The 21,473-nt window shown below is 44.1% G+C and overlaps 4 protein-coding genes across 4 annotated transcripts; 3 read left to right on the forward strand and 1 right to left on the reverse strand.

Moving 5' to 3' along the window:
• The first annotated feature begins 91 nt into the window (after positions 1-91).
• Positions 92-1,891, forward strand: LOC135488374 (MKRN2 opposite strand protein-like). Its single transcript, XM_064772962.1, has 3 exons — positions 92-364; positions 861-913; positions 1,323-1,891. Exons 1-3 carry the CDS (start codon positions 141-143, stop codon positions 1,694-1,696), a joined length of 651 nt encoding a protein of 216 aa, XP_064629032.1. The 5' UTR covers positions 92-140; the 3' UTR covers positions 1,697-1,891.
• A 224-nt stretch (positions 1,892-2,115) lies between these two features.
• LOC135487738 (uncharacterized) lies at positions 2,116-8,736 on the forward strand. Its single transcript, XM_064771808.1, has one exon. It carries the CDS (start codon positions 2,116-2,118, stop codon positions 8,734-8,736), a length of 6,621 nt encoding a protein of 2,206 aa, XP_064627878.1.
• A 4,381-nt stretch (positions 8,737-13,117) lies between these two features.
• LOC135487740 (uncharacterized) lies at positions 13,118-14,305 on the forward strand. The gene has a single exon (XM_064771810.1). It carries the CDS (start codon positions 13,118-13,120, stop codon positions 14,303-14,305), a length of 1,188 nt encoding a protein of 395 aa, XP_064627880.1.
• Positions 14,306-14,520: 215 nt separating this feature from the next.
• LOC135488047 (beta-1,3-galactosyltransferase 5-like) lies at positions 14,521-21,272 on the reverse strand. Its single transcript, XM_064772432.1, has 2 exons — positions 21,133-21,272; positions 14,521-16,184 (listed from the first exon to the last, which is right to left on the reverse strand). The coding sequence occupies exon 2, from the start codon at positions 16,139-16,141 to the stop codon at positions 14,909-14,911; it is 1,233 nt and encodes a 410-aa protein (XP_064628502.1). The 5' UTR covers positions 16,142-16,184; positions 21,133-21,272; the 3' UTR covers positions 14,521-14,908.
• Positions 21,273-21,473: the final 201 nt, after the last annotated feature.

Consider the following 21,473-nt stretch of genomic DNA (forward strand, 5'->3'; position numbering starts at 1 on the left):
AATGATAACTATGACATGTTTTTTGATTCATCTCCCAAATCCCTCTCGGTACCGGACATGTACAGTTTTTGATGCGCACTGGTCGCAACCGCAAGGTGGCGCTTTATGTCAACAAACCAAAAATTATCAAGCATGTCAATATGTCACAAAACAGTCCATCAAGATCAAGAATTTTGTGCTTACAGCACTGTCAGAAGGACATCAACATATTCTTTACTGTCTTCCCCAACTCTTGCCCTATTTGTGGAGAATCGTTGACCGAAAGTGAAGCTTTGATTCCTCCATTTGCCATTCCCTCTCCATTTTCGTCTGCTGCAGAAGTTCCAGTTTCTGTCATTGTGAAGCCATCAAGAGGGTCATGGCTGTAAGTCTTGAGCTCAGTGCTTCACTGCCTTGTTCTATGTTTAGTAGTTCGCAATGACATAACATGTATGGGAAAATGCTACCTTTGGGCTTTGCCTTTATCTCGCATTGAGTGATTGTGATTTACAGCATTAATTTAATGAGATTGATTATGATTGATTGTGTTATTGAATCAGTGAGGCTCAAACCTTCCTGATTGATATCAGTGATTCTTTAACTTACCTGTGACGCTGTGTGTCATGCCAGGGGAACTGAAAGATCTCACATAGACGGCAAAGGTGCTCAGTATGGACTCGATACCTCATGCAGAATTTCAACAGGGTTAGGGATGCAACACCGCTAATGATGATTGGTTTATTTGCCATTTCCAGTTTTCATCCACTAAGAAGATTGGTCATCATAAATAACAAAGCTTTGTTGTTAGTGCTTGATATAGTTTTTATTTAGACAAGAGCAACACCACCAGTTGCATATTATATTCCTCTTAATTTTTTCAGGGAATATGAGAGATCTACCACGAACCTCCACATTGGTATCAGTGACTCGAAAGGTAAAAAGCATTGCTGCATATAGAACACAAACAGGGGGGAAACTACTTGTTGACTTGATTCCGTCAGTTTAACTTGAGAAGGGCTTGATATAAAATTTCTTTATTCATCCAGACTTATACATGTATAGTCATTTGAAGGTTATGTAGAAAAGCCTGATAGTGTTGGGGACAAACAAGGGTATGAGTTATATTTTCATATCAGGATGAACACACCAGTTTACATTGTCCTGAGGAAATCAGGGGTGAATGTTCACTTTTCCAGCCCTGTTTGTGCACAGGGCAAGAGGAGCAAATATCTCCTAATTTCCTGAGGATGGATGTATAATTGTGATATGAGGATCGATACCCAAATGGATCTATTTGATTACTTAGAAATGTGTTTATCTAGTATGATATATCTATTTTTCAGGCTGCACTTATGACTATGATGAGGATGGACTGCATCATAACTCCAACCTCTGGTCTGACTGCATTGCCATTCCACTAACAGAAAAAAAGGACAGTGACTTCATTCAAAAATGGGACAAAACCCTTTATTTCTCAGCCTCTTCCCCTTATTGGACTGCTAAAAAATATCATCCTGATTTCAATAATTGCTATGACTTTGTTTTGACCATGCTGAGTAAGGCAGGCTTAGCAGCCAGTGACCCCAGGTACAAGAACAAGGAGGACTTTTGTGAGTCTGTCCTGTTACCACAGACCACCCACGCTGCAAAATATATCAGCATGTATCGGAAGTTGAAAGAAACTGATGTCATCTGGATTGACAAAAATAAAGAATAGAAAGGTGGTTGATATGTTTATATATCAGGGTTTCGAACAGGACTTTTTTGTCATGGGGGGACTAAAAAAATGCACCTAAAAATGCTTAAATGCTTCTAAGTATCTTAAAATGTCACTTTAGACTTTAAAACTGGATGATGGGGAGGGTATACCCCCCATAGCCAAATAGTGGGGGGATATGGGGACATCCCTTGTCCACCCTGTTCAGGAGATATTGTTGTCTTTGGCCCCGTTACGGCCCTTGTGGAATTGTTCGGAAAGTGTAGAATTAGAAACAACATCATATTTGAAACCACGTTTTGCCTTGCCCATTTTTCCATCAAAATACCCATCTTTGACGACAACGAACCACAAATAATAGAGATCCTCAAGAACATATTGGTATACAGAGCGTAGTTAAGTAGAGTACATTTAGAAGGATGGCCGAAAATAGCGTAGAAACTGTGAACAGTGTTGAAGAAACTCCCGATGAAAACCAGACCGCGATGACCCAGATAAAAAGCCCAATCGATTCGAACCTTTTTCCCCCTGCTAGTAGTAGTATGTGCGCTGGTAGTGGTACTGAGGATGATGCAGCTCGGAGCCACGCTCAGCCTGCTGAGAGCTCCCAACAGAGGTTACGTCCCTCCGGATGGTACGAAAAGAACTTGAGAAAAGAGAAGGCAGGGTTGAAGTCTGCTTTTACCAGGGCCAGGCGGCAGTTGACAGAGTTAATTTCAGATAGTGACACATTGTTTGCAGATAGTCAGTTTATACAGGCAGCAACTAGAAAAGTTGATGAAGCACAGGAAAGAGCTATGGGCAATATGAGTTCACTGGCTGATTTGTATGCGTCTCAAAATAGATTCGAAGACTTTGATAAAGTCACAGCTGAAATGGAGAAGATAGAAGAAGAATTTGCTGATTCTCAGAATGCAGCTGAACAGTATTTCGCAGAAAGAAGAGAAAAGTCGTCAAGCAGTAGATCGACACCTAGCATAATAAGGAATTGGGATTCACTTGCGAATGTTCACCGATCCCAACAATTTGGATCGGCCATAGAAATGATAGAGGAACATGAAGAATCGAGCAGAGGCCTACCTGAACCCGAAGATAGGTCAAAAGACGTCACGACAACAGAAGCTGATCGCACACCTGACAAGCCTGATGGTCGCACACTAGATGATGTTGGGGTACAACAACCAGCAGTTGTCATAGACCATGGTGAGATAGCCATGGGTGAGATTACCATTGGTGATAAAGGCCCTGGCGAGATTGCCATGGGTGAAAACAAGCCTCGCGGCGGAAATGGTGCAGCTTCAGTTGAAGATAAAGGCCCTGGCGAGATTGCCATGGGTGAAAACAAGCCTCACGGCGGAAATGGTGCAGCTTCAGTTGAAGATAAAGGCCCTGGTGAGATTGCCATGGGTGTGCCTGCCATGGATGACAGCAAGCCTAGAGGCGGTAATGGTTCAACTTTAATTGGTGATCAAGGGAGAAGCGATGTCGCTACTGGTACTACAGCCCCTCCACAGCAGAAGAAAGTCGGTCCAGCAGTAACAGTCGTTAAGCAGAAACAGACAACAGATGAAGAAGCAAGACACAGAAACAGACAAGTGGAGGGTCCTAAGAAGGTCCAGTTTTATAGTCCAGCCGCGCCTATTGATAATCGTCAGGTTAAGCCTACCCGTCCACCGGAGCCAATCCAAAATCATCCTGTTGCGCAAAATCGTTTGGTTGCGCCTACTGGAAATGCTAACGTTGAGCTTTCCCACAGCACTCAAGGTGCAGTGCCTGCAGTTAATTGCAGTCAGCCGAGTAAGGACAAGAGCCCACTCCGATTCCAAGGAAAACAGATTGATAGCATTCCAGCATATTCGCCCAACAGTTATGGAGCAAATAGTCAGCCTACCCGTATGCCTAACACGATTAAAGCTGACTGGTCACAACCATACAACACTATACAACATTATGGCACAGGGGGCCAAGAACCAAGATACCAGCAGTTCACACAGGACAACAACATTGGTCAGCCTTCAATGCTTGAGAAGGACATGTGGCGACAGCTGAAGAGAGTTTCCATACCGGTGTTTTCCGGAGACCTGAAGTCTTATGAAAGTTGGAAAGCAGCCTTTGTAGCATGCATCGACAAGGCACCAGCCACTGCAGAATTCAAGCTTTTGCATTTGAGGGAGCATCTGAGAGGTGAAGCGTTGAAAGTGATTGAAAATCTTGGGCATTCAGCAACAGCATATCAAGCGGCAAAGGATAGATTGGATCGGAAATATGGTGGATATAGGAGACAGGTGGCGCTTCACTTCGAGGAAATCCACAACTTTCGTCCAATACGACCTGGAAAGCTGAAAGAAGATGTAGAAAAGTTCGCTGATTTGTTGGACCTTACAGTCATAAACCTAAAAGAGTCCGGCCTTTACAGTGACCTCGACAGTCGTCTGTTGTACTCTGTTCTGATGAAGAAAATGACTGAAAAGATGGTTGCCGAGTATCATCGTTGGCTTGATGACTACCAGTATAAGGAATCGATTGAAGTTCTTCATGCCTGGATCATAAAGGAAGCACAAGTCCGAATTGTAGCTCATGAAGCTGTTCGTGGGTTTGCCGATGGTACAGGAGATGATAGAAAGAATGGACAAAGCACAGATGACGACAGGAGGCACCGATCAGATGATAACTACAAGAAGAAAAAGAGCTTTTTCACATCCGGGTCAGCAGGAGCAGCAAAACCAGAATTTAAAAGGGACTGTCCTCTTTCATCATGCCAAGAGCAACATGGCATATGGAGTTGCGACAAGTTTAAAGGACTTGAGATTGACAAGAGATGGGATATGGCGAAGGAGCTAAAACTTTGCTATAGATGTCTGGCTAACAGTAATCACCGTGGTGTTGACTGCAAACGTAGTCGTGTGTGCGGAATCGAAGGATGTAAAGAAACACACAATCGCTTACTGCATCGATCCCCATTGCCAAAAGAAAGTCTTTCAGCCACGAAAGGGGAGAATAAGAAAGAGAAAAGGCCTGCAGCAAGTGGTGAGAAACCTAGAAGCCAAAACTATGGAAGTCTTACAACCACATCTGATGACAAAGAAGAGTCTGAATACATTGCTCTCCGCACTGTTCCAGTAATTGTGAAGAACGGGAGGAAACGTTTGAAAATCAACGTACTGTTAGATGATGGAAGTACGACAACCTATATCAACACAGAAGTTGCTGAAGAGTTGGGACTTAAAGGAGAAGTAATGAAGACCACAGTCAGCGTGCTCAATGGAATGGTAGAATCTTTCGAGACCACACCTGTTGAGGTTGGATTAGAGAGTTTGGACAAGCGAATCGATATGATGATCACTGCAAGAACTACCGATAATGTCACCGGAGATATGAAAGCCATCGACTGGAGAGATTATGCGGATAAGTTTGAACATCTGAAAGACATTGCATTCCCGAAACACGGAAAGAGAGAAACCATAGATATGTTGATCGGCGTTGACTACCCGGAGTTACACTTCTCACTAAAAGAGGTTGCAGGAAAGAATGGCGGGCCAATTGCCAGAAAGACTAGACTTGGATGGACATGTGTAGGGTGTCCACAAAAAGAGATGAAGAAAGAGAGGAATTTCTTTGTTAATCGGAAGAATACTGTCTTAGAGGAGATTAATGCTACCATGAAGCAGTTTTGGGAGATAGACAGCTCAGGAGCCAAAACCGAGAACCATGGAAGTAGTCACATGTCACTGGAGGACAAAGCAGTTTGCACAGTGATACAGAAGGAGATGGTGTATAAGGACAACCGTTATGAAGTTCCATTGCCATGGAGAGAAGGCAGACCTGAACTGCCCGATAATAGTCAGATGGCGGTGCAGAGACTTGCAAGCACGGAACGAAGATTGCTACGTGAGCCAGAAGTTGCGAAGGCTTACACCGCTACCATCAAGCAGTATCTTGAGAAGAACTACGTACGCAAGGTTCCACCAGCTGAAGAGCAGCCACCGTCAAAGTGGTACTTACCGCATTTCCCAGTTGTCAGGCCTGACAAGTCTACAACGAAAACCCGCATCGTATTTGACGCTTCTGCCAAGTTTGAAGGAGTATCGTTAAATGACACACTTCATCAGGGTCCTAAGTTGCAGAAAGACCTAGTCGATGTCTTACTACGATTTAGAAAAGAGCCAGTTGCTCTCGTTGGAGATATTCAACAGATGTACCTGCAACTAGAAGTTGAAGCCAAGGATAGACCTTTCCAGCGGTTCCTATGGAGAGATCTAGACACAACCAGAGCCCCAGAAGAATATGAGTTCAACAGAGTGGTGTTTGGAATCAATTCGTCGCCGTTCCTCGCACAGTTCGTCGCCCAAGAGCATGCCAAACGCCATAGATCAATCTTCCCTTTAGCCTCGGACACCATACTCAAGTCGACTTTCATAGATGACTCAATGGATTCTGTACTGAACGATACAGAGGGTGTGAAGCTGTATCATGAGTTGGATGAACTCTGGCACAAGGCTGGGATGTACTGCAGAAAATGGCTGTCGAACTCCTTAACCGTGTTAGCTGAGATTCCAGAAGAAGACAGGGCAGCTGAAATAAGTTTAGACGAAGGGGAGCTTCCTTCCACGAAGACTCTTGGTGTTCTCTGGCAGGCGAAAGAAGATCAGTTCAGCTTCACTGCCACACCAGTCGAAGACAACTTCACCTTAACTAAGAGGACATTCCTGCAAAAGTTGGCCAAAGTCTTTGACCCAATGGGTTTCATATCGCCCTACATCATACGCGGAAAGATACTTATGCAAGAGATTTGGACGACTGGAGTTGGATGGGACGATCGGAATCTTGAATGCCTTGAGCAGAAGGCACAGTGCTGGTTTGATGATCTTCGAGATTTAGGACTCATAAAGATCCCGAGATGCCTCAGACTGGATTCAACTGAGAAGCTGTTGAGCATCGAAGTCCATGCATTCTCTGATGCGTCGCAGGATGCTTATGGTGCTGTACTTTATGAGAGAACAATCTACGAGGGAGGACTAATCATATCACATTTTATAGTTTCGAAGACTACAGTTGCCCCATTGGCTGCAACCAGCATTCCGAGACTTGAGCTGATGGGAGCGACACTCGCCTTGCATTTGACTATGTCCGTAATCGCAGCCTTGCAGCTACCAATGCAGGACGTAACCTTTTGGAGCGATAGTGCTAATGTTCTGTGGTGGATTAGGGGTAGGAGCAGACAGTTTAAACCGTTTGTCGCACACCGTATCGGAGAGATACAGACTCAGACCTGCCCAGATCAGTGGAAGCACGTGCCAACAAAGATGAATCCTGCTGACATCTTAACAAGAGGAGCAAAAGTCAAGGAGTTATCAGACAACACTCTTTGGTGGAACGGGCCGGAATTCCTGCTGAAAGATCATTCTAAATGGCCAGAACAGAACTTCGGAGAAGACAAGTCGCCATCAAGTGAGCGGAAGAAAAGCTCAAATGGAGTTTTTGTTACATTGCAGAAGGAACCACAACCGCAAGATAAGGAGAAAAACAAGCAAGATGTTGATGAAGGAGTTGCTCAAGACTGGCGTTTAAACCCAGAGCGCTACTCTAGCTGGGTCAGATTAACCAGAGTTTCTGCTTGGGTCCACCGTTTTGTAGAAAACTGCCAGCAGCCAGTAGGGCAAAGGAGACATGGCGAACTCGATGCAGAGGAGATCCACGACGCCGAACATCAGTTCATAAGACAAGCCCAGCTGGAGACCTTTCCGGCCGAGTACAAGGCCGTACAGAAGAATAAAGCTTTACCAGTTGCCAGTAGGATTCAGGGACTACGGCCGATGATCGATCAAGATGGTATCCTCAGGAGCAACGGCAGACTTGAGAAGGCTGAATTCCTTGCCTATGATGTGCGTTACCCTGTGATACTGCCACGAAAGAGTTGGGTGACAACGCTGATCATAAGATTTCATCATGAACAAGCTAACCATGCAGCCGGAGTCAATCACATCTTAGCGTCATTGTCTGCAAAGTATTGGATACCAGCAGGAAGAGAAGCTATCCGAGAGTTCGAGAAGTCATGCTACGAATGCAGAAGAAGAAAAGCTAAAGCAGCAACACAACTGATGGCGCCACTCCCAAGAGTTAGACTAAGGCTACCACTCCGAGCCTTTGCTCGAACATCCGTGGATTTCGGTGGCCCTTACTTGACGAAGCAGGGCCGTGGCAGGATCCGAACCAAGCGCTACTTATGCTTGTTTACTTGCTTGCTGTCCAGAGCCGTACACCTCGAAATGGCGTTTAGCCTTGACACGGACTCGTTCCTGCATTGTTTCAACCGGATGATGAACCGAAGAGGAGTGCCGTTGGAGATGTACTCGGATAATGGTACAAATTTCGTCAGTGGAGAAAGGGAGCTGCGGGAATTGGTCGAGCAGTTTGACGAAGACATGATTGAGAGACACGGAGCAGTCAGAGGGATCAAGTGGACGTTCAACCCTCCCCTCGGGCCACATTTTGGAGGAGTCCACGAGATCATGATTAAAGCCGCTAAGAAAGCCACTGCAGCAATCCTGGGGAACGCCGACATAAACGATGAAGAGTTGATGACTGCCTTTAGTGGTGCAGAAGCCCTCTTAAACTCCAGGCCCCTAACTTACCAGTCCGCAGACGTTAATGACGACACACCATTAACCCCGAACCACCTGTTACATGGTCAAATTGGTGGTGAGTTCGCACCTGCAGCTGCTGATAACGTCGCCTACAACCCAAGGAAGAGATGGCGACATGTTCAACGATTGCTGAAGCACTTTTGGGGGCGCTGGATGAAAGAGTGGCTTCCAATGCTACATCCAAGAAGCAAATGGGCCCAGGAGCGAAAGGACATTGAAGTTGGCGATATCGTTCTTGTCGTCAATCCAGATACGAACAGAGGAAAGTGGCCGCTTGGACGTGTGGTCGAAGTATGTCTTGGCGGAGATGGCCATGTCAGGGTGGCCAAGGTGCAGATCGGGAAACACGTGATGACACGTCCTATCACCAGACTCTGTCCGCTAGAATGTGCATAAACGAGTCTCGTCGATGTTCAAGTCTCTAAGGATACGATACGAATCGTTACGTGTATGTGTAATATGGACTATATTAGCTATTAGTATTAGCTAATTGCGCGAAATATATGGACATTCTTAGCTATTAGTATTAGCTAATTGCGCGAAATATATGGACATTCTTAGCTATTAACATTAGCTAATCATGTGGAGTTTATGGACAATTTCGTTATGAAGCGCGTTGACTTTGGACAGTTTTATTAAAAGTTAAAATCGTTTTAGATAGTTCTGGATAATATTAGTGTTGCGAATCGCGCATTAGGACAATTACAGGATAAGCTTTAAATCGCGTTAAGTGCAGTCTTGTGAAAAGTTGGACAATCGTAAATTTGTGTTTTGGACTGTCGATATGACGTTGCACATCGAGAAAGGGGAGGATGTTCAGGAGATATTGTTGTCTTTGGCCCCGTTACGGCCCTTGTGGAATTGTTCGGAAAGTGTAGAATTAGAAACAACATCATATTTGAAACCACGTTTTGCCTTGCCCATTTTTCCATCAAAATACCCATCTTTGACGACAACGAACCACAAATAATAGAGATCCTCAAGAACACACCCCTCTGTGTGAAACCCTGAACATGTATATGGTGCTTTATTTTTTAAGCTTCTTTGTACAATCCATAATTGACTTTATTTGACAATCACAATGTAAGGGCCTTTGCAGATGCATCTAGACTTCACCACCTTTCTATTGGAAACTGTGCAATTAGTTAAGTAGGATCTATTCATAAAATGTCTGGATGTTCACATGATATGTATGAGGCATGAACAAGTTGCAACATGTTTCAAACAGCGCTTTTGCATTTCACTTCTTACCTAACTTCATACATGTATGCTGTAGAAGTTTTTACACTTTATAAATTGTCTATTCATCTATTTGAACTGTTGATTTAGTTTTTGTCATTCTTGAGTTTGTGCATTGTCTACTGTGGAAGACTAATTGAAGGATTGTGAACCCCTTGCGAATTGTCTCAAGCTGGCAATCACCAGGAGGTAACATACTTACAGGACCAAATGATTGTAGAGGAAATAACTTCAGAAGTGTGCAGATTTTTCCATCAAAGCAGGAGATGGTGTTTGGTGCATGTAAACAAAATTTTCAACTGGCAGATATGCATGATGGTATACTGCCTCCTGGCATCTTCACCTGGCAAGTGTGGGGCGATAGTTGCAGCAATATCTGGCTGAGACCACCTTGTGCGGTTGTGACTTTTCCTCCTTTCGTCTTAACCTGGCAAGTGTGGCAAAATCTGGCTGAGACCACTTTGCATGGTTGTGACTTCGCCTCCCGTTGTCCGTCTTCACTTGGCAAGTGAAGCTTAATATCGCACTGACCACTTCTCTCCCTGTGTCCTAAATTGGCAAGTGCGGCACAATTTGGCTGAGGCTAGTTTACTTGATTGTGGCTGAGCCTCCCTGTGTCCTCACCCAGGATAATCTGGTGGAGACCGTCTTCCTTAGTTGTGACGTAACCTCCTTGGCAAGTGTCGCATAAACTGGCAGAGGCGAATTTGCTTGGTTGTAACTTAGCCTCCCTGCATCTTGACTTGGTAAGTGCAGCACAGAGTGGCCGAGATCAGTTTAGATGGTTGTGGCTTAGCCTCCCTGCGGCTTCACCTCGTAAGTCCGGCACAAAGAGTGGCCGAGACCAGTTTCCTTGGTTATGGTTTAGCTTCCCTCCGGCTTCACTTGGTAAATGCGGCCGCAAAGTCTGGCCGAGACCAGTTTGCTTGGTTAGCCTCCCTGCAGCTTCACTTGGTAAGTGCGGCGCAGAATGGCTGAGATCAGAAATCAGTTTGCTTGGTTGTGACCTAGTCTCCGGCTCCCTGCGCGTTGGGTATGTGTGGCACAGTCTGACTGAGACCACTTTGCTTGGTTGTGACTTCACCTCCCATTGTCAGTCTTCACTTGGCAAGGGAAGCATTATCCGGCATTGTGTTGTTTTGTTTTAGTCTCCCGGTGCCCTCACTTGGCAAGTGCTGCACAATTTGAGACCACTTTGCTTATTTGTGACTTCGCCTCATGTTGTCTTTACTTGGCAAGTGAAGCTTAATCTGGCTGAGACCACTTTGCGTGGTTGACTTAGCCTCCCTTGCTGTGTCTTCACTTGGGCAAGTGCGACACAATGTGGCTGTTACCACTTTGCGTGGCTGTGATTTAGTCTCCATGTGTCTTTTAGTTTGCAAGTGTAGCATAATTTGGCCATTGGCACTTCCAGGCACTGTTGATTGGGTAGAGGAGTGTTTACAGTTATATGGATGTACAAAACGGGCGTTGACAGTGAACGTGATGTTTTTCCTCAGAGAAGGTTTTTCCGAGTACTAATCTACCCCATCAACAGTGTCTGGAAGTGCCTATGATCTGGCTTACACCACTGTGCATGGTTGACGTAGCCTCACTGTGTCTTCATAGGCTTGTGTGGCACAATCTGGCTGAGACCGATTTGCATCGTTTTGACCGGACGTAGCCCCCTGCAAGTGTGGCACAATCTGGCTGAGACCACTTTGCGTGGCTGTGTCTTTGCCTCCCTGTCTCCTCACTTGGCAAGTGTAGCATAATCTGGCTAAGACCACTTTGCGTGGTTGACCTAGCTTCCCTCTGTAGCACAATACATGCTTGGATACAGTTAAAAGTTGTTGCACAATCCTGTGCCTTTGCCTCCCTGTCTCCTCACTTGACAATGGCTGAGACCACTTTGCGTGGTTGACCTAGCTTCCCTCTGTAGCACAATACATGCTTGGATACAGTTAAAAGTCGTTGCACAATCCAATTGTAACCACTTGTTTTTATTGATGCCGATCTTCCGGCGTTGTGCAGAAAGACTTTCGGATTGATCGGTTCACCGCCAGTAATTGAGCAGGTGGATGTGACATGGCCCCATGCAGTCTCTCCTTTGCTATTGTCTGTTCCTGATGTCGATAACATATGGTTGTGGCACTATCCACGCTGGTAACGTTAAGATTAGACGAACTAATCCGCGGCTACGTCTCCGTTTTGTCTTCTGTCGGTCATTGTAACAGTGAAAGGTGGTAGTACTGTCATTCAATTGCAAGCTGGTTTGGACAATGCCATTCTCATGATTCTAATATTACAAGCCAAAGACACTGCGGAACGATTTCATATCTCAGGCACGAGATATACAAAACATAGTTCGTGTAATTTTAAACATTTGGACAAAATCTGTATGTATATCGCTGACAATACGAGTGATGCGATCTACCGAGATGCCTCTCCCAAGGCTTTCTTTATCTTCCCTTTCTTGACACTCAGTCACAGAACAGATACCAGAGGTAGTCCATTCGTCATCCCTATCATTGTTTTTATGGGAAGGCACCTCTGCGTCGAGTGCAGACATGGCTACGTAGTCTAAGAATGATTTTATGGAAAGGTATATCAAAAGCAGACCGATTAATTTGTGCAATAAAATCTTTATTCGTCACAAAAATAGAACGACTATATCGGGCCCAGACCTACACCAAATAGCAATAATTAACGAAGATTAGCTTTTTTATTCTCGAACATACATGTATAATTATTTGTAAATTCCTATTAATCTTATTAGGCCTTAGATCATAATGAATACAAGTCATATACAATTGTCTTCGCAACACTTTTACAAATATAAACTGTCCCCCTGCCCCGAAGGTATGTCAGGTCAGGTATGAAAGCATTTTAGACCACAAGAGAGAAAGTCCGGGAACAATGAAAATGTATATGTATGCCCGTAAAGACGTTGGTCTCCCATCCATAACAATATGTGGGACTGATTTTTGAGGATGACAAAATTTACTTTCACACCTGACATGACTGCATACACTAGCAATCTACACAATAACGTTGACGTGTAAGTCACTCAGACATTAGGGAGTTCTCGCAACCCCCCTCGAAACGTCAACGTGATCGCCTATCCCATTGTTCGGCATCGTTATCATGACATAAATGAGGTCGAACAATTCGATAGGCGTTCAGGTTGGTGTTTCGAGGGATTTGCGAAAACTCCCTACTCCTTAAAGATTATTGAAGAAAGGTCGTTCTTGACAATTTCTTTCAAATTCATGATTTGAAATGTTCTTTCCAAATATCAGAGTGAAAACAATGACATCTAAATACTTATTGAGGTCAGACCTGGATCCGTTTATTGAAAGCAACGCAGCAGACATTTCTGTTGTTGTTGGAAAAAGAGCGTAGCATCGCCGCAACAATAAATAACTGAGGTATTTGACAATGGTTCCAAAATGACCACCAAGGCTCCTTGGCCACCAAAATAAAAAAAATTGCGTTTTTTACTTGAAGCGTCGAAGTCGAGTCAGTCAGAGACAGAGCAATCAAACGATTAGCCCTGATGAAGAAGCTTGCGGGAACCGGCTGGGGCGCTAACGCCAGGAAACTCAAGCAGGTCTACACAGGATCTGTAAGACCAGTTATGGAGTATGCTTCTCAAAGCTGGGCAACAACCGCCAAAACAAACCAAGCAAAACTCGACAAAGTACAGAACTTCGGCCTGAGGATAATCCTAGGAGCTATGAAGTCGACCCCGATTGCTGACATGGAAAGGACGGCTGGCATCGAACCCCTGGAACACAGGAGGAACCAGAAAATCCTCATCCATGGGGAGAAAATCAGACGCCTTCCAAGTCACCCTCTTCACCCCAAGCTTGAGGAAACGCCCAAGAACCGTCTAAAACGCAAAAGTCAAAACCATCTGACTAAGAGTCTACAAGATTCGGCTTCTGAATTGCTCCAGCCAGGAAATCCAGTTGAAAACCTGCAGCCAACAGCGTGGTCCCAGCAAGAGCTCCGAGTGGAAATCCAGCCTTCAGTACCAGACCTGAGAAGCAAGGGGATCCAACTACCGGATATCCAAAAAGCTCTCACCATGGAACATATTGACCGGCAATACCCACATGACCGATGGACACTAGCCTACACGGACGGATCAGCTGAAAGCGCAGTGAAAAACGGAGGAAGTGGAATCTACATAAGATACCCTTGTGGAGAAAGCTCAACCCTCTCCGTCCCTGGAGGAAAATACTGCAGCAACTTCAAAGCAGAGGTGCTAGCTATAACAACTGCCGCGAAACATCTAGCACAGTCCCAAATGACATCACCACTGATAGCCATTCTAACAGACTCACTGTCCACACTCCAAGCCCTAAGATCAGAAAACATCGAGTCAGAAATCAAAGATCTGAAAGAACACCTCCAAGATCTCACCAGTAACCACCACGTGGTCTTGCAATGGATTCCCGCCCACTGTGGAATACCTGGAAATGAAAGGGCTGACCAACTAGCAAAAGAAGGAAGCCTACAGATCCAGCCAAATGGGAAGCAGTCATACAGAGAAATAACAACACTCCTGAAGCAGAAATGCAGAAATGACTGGAAGAAAATCCAGGGAAACCACCACCCCCAATCAGATCAGCTGTGGCTACTTGACCGAAAAGACGCTACTACCATCTACCGTCTAAGAACAGGCCACTGTGGCCTGCGTGGGCATCTTAAACGTATAGGAGTAAGAGACACAGCATAATGCCAATGCCAGACAGCAGTGCAAACACCAACGCACATCCTACAGGACTGTCCCCTGTACCAGGATTTACGAAATAGATTCTGGCCAAAGGACACGAAGGTCGAAGAAAAGCTGTGGGGAACACAGCCGGACCTTCGGGCGACAAGCCGCTTCATCTCCGCCACAGGACTGAGGTTATAGTACTTAGGCAGGTTGAACGCTGAAGAAGAAGAAGAACTTGAAGCGTCGGTTACCATACGCTCGACTAGAGTCGTCCTTCCAGACGGCCACGAGCCATTGGTTGTCGATGTACCATAATGCACCACATCACATGGGCGCTTCTGCTTGGACGGAACCAGATGCAGACAGCTCTTATCGACCAAGTGTAATAGAGAAGTCTCGCATCTCTGTTTCCAACTATAACGTAGGCCTACGAATTTGAGTTCCCATCTCTGTCAATAATGGGGGGGGGAGGGGTCCTCAATCAAGCGACTATGGCGATATCCTGAAATCACGAAGTGCATGCATGTCTTCGATGCCTTGCGTTATTACGTAAAAGCAAACGCATCCCTGAATACGTTCAAAAATTTAACTCAATATATGTGGAAACAAATCTAAGCTCTCTTAGCAACTTTTATGCGTTGCAACAAAATCCCAGAATCTTCTGATCGTGTCTGCATGTAGTTGTGTCACTGCCAGAACCGGCGACTGGCTGACCAAACCGCACACATTGGTAAACTTCCTAGAGCTGTCCTGAAAGCCTCGTGCACCACCAACATTTATCGTCTTACTCGCTTTTGTCAGAATGCCAGTGACGTAGACATCCTCCATCTTGACTTCAGGAATGTATTCAGACAAGTTAAACAGCACATGGGCAAAATGGGCGGGCATGATGTAACCGGGGCCACCGGCAATGTATGGAGGGTATCTGGCAAAGGGGTAGGCCTGCTTCGACACACCCCATCGCCCACTTCGAATCACAACAGACCGCGGACAGTAAACTCCTATCACTTTTGATGGCGCTTCTTTGTTTGCTTTGATATAAGTCACCAATGGCCCCAGATTTATGAAGGTATCATCGTCTGTTTTCATGATATATGCCGCACTTGTGCAGTGTTCGCTGGCCCATTTTAATCCCATAATTGACTTCTTTGGTAAGTTTTCGTAAGTATCGACAAAATCCTCCTGTATGATGTCATTGTGGGCTGTGGCTTCTTTTTCTAAAGCACTTTCCAACGTTCTATTCCCTCCTTTATGTTTTCCAAACAAGAAGTAAACCCGTACAGTGAATTTCCCATCCTGTGGTCTGTGAGGCCAAGTCCCATTCAAAGCTGCCCCACCCCACGTTTTTCTAATAACTGTCCGCCTGTCCAAATGTTCATGGACTGATAGCACCAGTATCAATAAAAATGGCCGACTTCCGTTACAACCAGATGGCTGCTTCAACAACCGGAAGTCGTGGCGATGGACCTTGGTTGACCTTGGTTTGTAATAGTCCTGAGGGCTGACTTGGTTGACTAATGGTATTGGCGTAGCGTTATGGGCAAGAATCGGATCACTCGCTCGCTTGTGGATCGATTTTACTGTCTCAGTTTTTATGAGCACCAGCTTTTCTGACTGGTTTTGGCCAGTTCTGATTGTTTCTGATTTGTTTTGACTAGTCCTGTCTAGACTCACTGGCTTGCTTACCAGTGTCTGTCGGAGTCTGAACGCCACCGCCATATCGTCCATCGGCGGTGAATACATCCCATGAAACAGAAAGTGCTGAACGACCACGCAAGTTCCAAACAGGAGCACGAGTGCCAGGGTATTCCGTTTATTAATCATGATGGTCATGACATCCCTCAGGAGAGCCATGTTTGCCGTGTATCATGGTCAGTTTGTGTCCAAGAGTTAGAATCTGGAAAGATAAAATGATTGAAAATGTCTTCAATAATGGCGTGGGGTTTTTCATTTCCAAAGAAAAACTTCAGATGTTGCATATCTATTTTGTTACCGTTGAAAAATATTTGATAGCCGAAACCCGGGGGGGCTAAAACCGCATATTTTCAAGAGTATAATACACGTTGATGTACACGTTGATAAACTTCTGTCTCCCAGCATTTCGCACCAGTTCGAACTTCGCTATGATATTATCCAAGAGGAGCATACCGTGGCGCGTAGTAGTGATTGTCAAAGTCTTGGTGGTCAAGATGTGATTAAGACGCCTTGACTATTGCTAAGCAATTGCTCAACCACATTTGCCACTATTCATCAAAAACGATACCTCAAGAACATGTTACTGTTTTGAAACTGGTTATGAAGAGCATAGTATCTCGACCTTCCTATGTTTATTGGCGGTACTCCACTGACGTCCACTGATTTGCAAAAAAAACAAAAAATCTTTGACACTCCTACGCAGTATAGTTCACACAAATTAATAGTCCACGCGTGCACAACTGAACTAAACCAATTTTCCATGATTAGAGCACCTATCTCATATACATTCATACATATGTACATCAAACAGAGTTATTCCACTCCTTAATTTCTCCGCTTTAGTTTCCAAACGCCTCCTCCGCTAAGCCTTGTCTTTGAAGGTTTTGCGGAGGTCTGCCTGGCCGCTGGCAAGAGCTCAGTAGAATTATCCGTCTATTTCAAGTTAAATGCTTCAGCGACATTTACAGCTTATAAATGAGACTTAGACCAACATCACACTTTTAAAAGGGGCTCTAATTGGATGGCTTCTTCGATGAAAAGGTAAAGATAAATCGGATTCTTTTCAATTCATCACCCCCCTCATAGCATACAAGCCTCGAAAGGAGTATAAGCAACTCACGTTTTATGATCCTTTTTTCAAAGCAACCAACGAGAGTCCCAAGTACTAGTATAAATGCAGCTTAGATATCGGTAAAAAGGAGTTTTGCAAAAATAGAAACCAGGGATGAGTTGTGAGAAACCATGTAATAAATAGTAAGATGCTGTTTTCACCGACAAATTGTCACTTATTTCGTACGGTGACATATCGTTATCAAATATACCCACCGTCAACTTCTCGTTGCTAAAAACATTTACCGAGGGACGTTACCTAACGGTGACTTCCACGGGACGTTTTTCTATCAACTCCCATACTTCTTTGCCAATTTAACATACAAATATACTTCCTGCAATTTCGTGCTGAACAATAGATAAAGAGAGCAATAAACAACCCTTAAGTTGGACCTGATGACATAACTGAGGTGCAGTCGGATTAAATGGCGAATTTGATGAAGATGATGAAATTGATTAGTGCATTTTTTGCTGAAGAACAACATAACAACTACATTAGCTAAAACAGCTCGTGTAGTTGACGTTTTAAAAAGTAACAAAATGTTATTAAGACGTCCTCTTCGGATGCACTGGTTGGAACCTTTCGGGCAAAGGTATTCAGAGAAAACGACATGTCATGTCATTCCATCCAGTTTGATAGACCCTTCCTTCAGCGGACGCGGCGCTTTGTAACATAGGCTAGCTGCCACCATGTCCCCTCCACGCATCATACTTCAATCAAGCCATGTTACACATTAATCAATCTAACATCAAAACTCTATCATAATAATCAAAGACAACGTCAAATGAGTGACTGGATTTTATTAGCTCTACCGCCCTCGGTTATTCATGTGGTTTTTATTGTAGTTCAAAGGAGAGTCGATATTTCCATCAAATATCGATTATAGCCCGTATTATAGTAGATAGGCAGAAATGCCGCTGTATAAACAGGCAGCTCCATAATTCACTGCGGGAGTTGATCAGTGAACTGCTGTTTGTCGAGCATGGCACTGTTCCCACAACTGGTAAATGAAAAAAAAGCGTTGAATTAATCGCAGGACATGCTTTACGGGTTATGTACAGAATGTACATCAAAACAATGGGGAAATACGCTTTTTTATTGTTGTAAAACCCATCAAACTAATATCATTTATTTCATATTAATCATAGATAAGCTAACTGTAATTAGATAGCCACTAATGGCTGTCACCCAGTTGCACAAAAGATCGAGGGGAAAGCACTGTTGGCTGCTGTGATAAACAGTTCTACATCAATAAGTCATGAGCTAGAAACTCGACCATTTTCTTCATTTGCAGAGCAAGCTACGAAGTATTTGCAAATTAGCGAATTCCATACCCGTAGAGAAGGTAAACACGAGGGGTTTACTCTTGCTATCGAGTACCTTACTGAGAAGAACGAGAGAAAGCGTCTTTTGCTTGCACAAGAAATTTCCCGGGAGGCTTGTGATCAATTGTCACTCGAGTCTGGCAGTAGCCGTCGATGAAATAGCTTTTATTAATCATTTATTTGTGCCTGTGTTTTTCTGGTTCCTACATGCGATGTACATTTCACTGAGACTCCTGCACCTGGATGTGACCTTGTGGGTGATGTTGACAGTTTTGGGGAAACCAATGTATTTCTAGAGAAGCAGTGACCTGTTTGAACAAATGAATAAATTTGCCACAGCAAGTAGCTATCTATCACAACGCAAAAAGAAACTGTTGAGTTGTCAATTTTAAAGGCGTGGTCGAGATGAGCTGTTTGGTTTTTTCCAAGAGGGTTTTATCGATCGTTATAGGACGTTTGCCTCCAGCTAAGACTGATCAACGCGATGACATTGCCGATATCTTTATCACATGCGATAGAAGTGAATCGATCATTATTAGGTTGGGTGTTGACAAAGTGGCTTGATGCCTGGTCCCCACACACAATCACATTTACCATGTTGTTGCGTTTCAAACTATACATATATCATATATACTGAACTTCCAGCGGTATTGCCTCCAAGCCTCCGCCCAAATTGACGCGCGGAGTCTGTAAGCTGAGCAATGTCGACACATCAGCACATTGAGGGTCAAAATGCAAACTCCGTATCAAGAGTTACGGTCACAGGAATATCACATACATGTATCATTGTTTTGTAGCCTGTATACTCTAGTGAACATGGGCCAAAAACAAACAGCAGGCACGTCTCCATTACATCTTGAATCGCTTTTTAACCATTTTCGCATGTAATAATGATGATAATGATACTAATAATACTAAATGTAAATGAATGAATAAAAAAAGTAAATGAAGAGATGTAGTGGATACAAGGGGAGTATATTCCTCACATTTATAAGCCGCACTTCTGCCAAGGAATTTGAAGAGAAAATAGGCGAAACAGGCATAAACCAACCAATCAACTTGGCTTGATGACGTAAAAAAGACAGAAAATCACCTCGTCTTCGTTCTCGGATCAAAAGCTGAACCTCTATCGTAGTCCGTCACACTGTGTCGCGGATTTTTCGAACGAGTTGGCATGTTGACTGGTAGATGGGACAGACATTGAAGCTCAATTTAGGTCAATTACGAACGAAAATTGGGTGATAGGCGGTTATGGCTTTAAATATTGCCAGCCCGTCTATGTAAAGCCGGAAGACGATGGAGGGGGCGTCCTAACACGCGTTATTTTTTCAGCATTTTGAAAGACGGTTCAGAGAACATTCTACAGTATATACCCGATTAGCTCGTCTGGCGTAGAAAATTCTTTTATAGTGATGGAAAGAAAGCTTTGATCATCATCGCAAGCCTTCCAGAAAAACCTAATATTGTGACGACCAATTTTTTTAAATCGATGCAAATAAAGACGTATAATCATCTTGCCAATATTCTTTCTTTGAAATTGGTAACGAACATGCATGTGTATATTGTGGACAAGCGACACTGGAAATACATTAGCCGAATTCTATATATGATTTGCCGTCGATGGGGCATGATTGATTTGGTCTGGCCGTCTGGTCGCCGCTGGGCCATCGCTCAGAGGCTGACAAGAATAGTGAGCGCATGGCGAGAATGTTTGCGGTACAGTGGATATAGGAAAGGACATCACATGATTGTTTTTTAAAGATCGAAAAAATTCCAGAAATATCTCGATCGATGGTCTTTTTATCTCGATCAATCGAGATATCTTGGGCGATCGACATAATAATCTCGATCGCCGAAGATTATATCTTCATCGATCAGGATGAGACAACTCCATAAAAAAGTCCATCGATCAAAATATTTATTTCCGAAAATCTGTTTTTCTTGTTGAAAAAATACATCTTGTGATGTTCATTCCCAGACACCGCACTACGAAGCATCCCCGCGGGCAATACGCTTGTAGTGGGACGGGCTATAGGGCCGCTGGTATAACCAAACCACTTCAATTAAATTGTCAGTTAGTGTCGTCGTCGTCGTCGTCATCATCATCATTATCAACCTCATTAGCATCATTATCATCATCACACTTTGCGCACTATTCTGTTCACCGCAATTTTAGACAGTCTGCATGGTTTTTGTCCAGTCGTGTTTTTGCCCGTGCGTTTTATAATCGACTAAAATGCCTGTTTAGCATCAACGTTTAGCATCACAAAAAAACTAAGTACCGGCGCAAATTAGACTCCCGGGGCAGTCCATTGCGTCATCCTAATTGGATCTCCTTTCAGGGTGAGCGAGGCCGGTCCACTGCGTCCGCAATAAGAAAAACAAATGCAACGGTAAATGGCAATATTCTAGACCTATTTACTATAGGCCTTGGTCACATGATATCAGTGTTAGTCATAGAAAATACGTGAGGTCTCGTCTTGCAGTGGTCCTTGCTCAATGTCTCAACCAAGGACCATAAGGTTTGAATTTGATGACATTTTTGTAATAGACATTGATACTTCGTTGTCGAATCATGGCCGCTCAAATTGCGTCCAAAACCTTCGACTGACGCCTCGGGTTTTTAATTTGGTCTACCTTTTTCGATCTCGGTGATTCAATCATTCATTAGCCCAGTCACATGCACAGTCATAACGATTTGTAAACGAACCTACCTCATAAGACAAATGAAATACTCCTCATTGACAGGGACTCGAATCTAAAATCGAAGTATGACTGCAGTGAAATTAGGATTCCCCGGTGAGCGACATCGAGGCGCAACCAGTTGCGCGTGTCCGCCTGCTACCAAGGCTAATCCAGGTCTGACAGTATTAGGTAAAACGTCAACGTCGCTCCTAGTAGCTAGCAGGGCCATCAGCCAATAGCTACCACGCTGATAAAGCGTAATTACCTCCAATCCTCAGATTACCCTGTATCACAACGTTACCATGGAAACGATATTTATTTATTTGCGTCGCGTTGAACCTATCCAGTTTATCGAGACTGAGTCTGTCGT

The sequence above is a fragment of the Lineus longissimus genome, chromosome 5 (genome assembly GCF_910592395.1).
Source record: "Lineus longissimus chromosome 5, tnLinLong1.2, whole genome shotgun sequence".
In the NCBI taxonomy this organism is placed as follows: domain Eukaryota; kingdom Metazoa; phylum Nemertea; class Pilidiophora; order Heteronemertea; family Lineidae; genus Lineus; species Lineus longissimus.

Bases quoted from the DNA above. Each gene is read 5' to 3' on its own strand.
- LOC135487740 (XM_064771810.1), top strand. From the start codon at position 13,118: ATGAAGAAGCTTGCGGGAACCGGCTGGGGCGCTAACGCCAGGAAACTC.
- LOC135487738 (XM_064771808.1), top strand. From the start codon at position 2,116: ATGGCCGAAAATAGCGTAGAAACTGTGAACAGTGTTGAAGAAACTCCC.
- LOC135488374 (XM_064772962.1), top strand. From the start codon at position 141: ATGTCACAAAACAGTCCATCAAGATCAAGAATTTTGTGCTTACAGCAC. The intron at 365-860 runs GTAAGTCTTGAG...TAATTTTTTCAG, and splicing joins CCATCAAGAGGGTCATGGCT to GGAATATGAGAGATCTACCA. The intron at 914-1,322 runs GTAAAAAGCATT...TCTATTTTTCAG, and splicing joins TGGTATCAGTGACTCGAAAG to GCTGCACTTATGACTATGAT.
- LOC135488047 (XM_064772432.1), bottom strand. From the start codon at position 16,141: ATGGCTCTCCTGAGGGATGTCATGACCATCATGATTAATAAACGGAAT.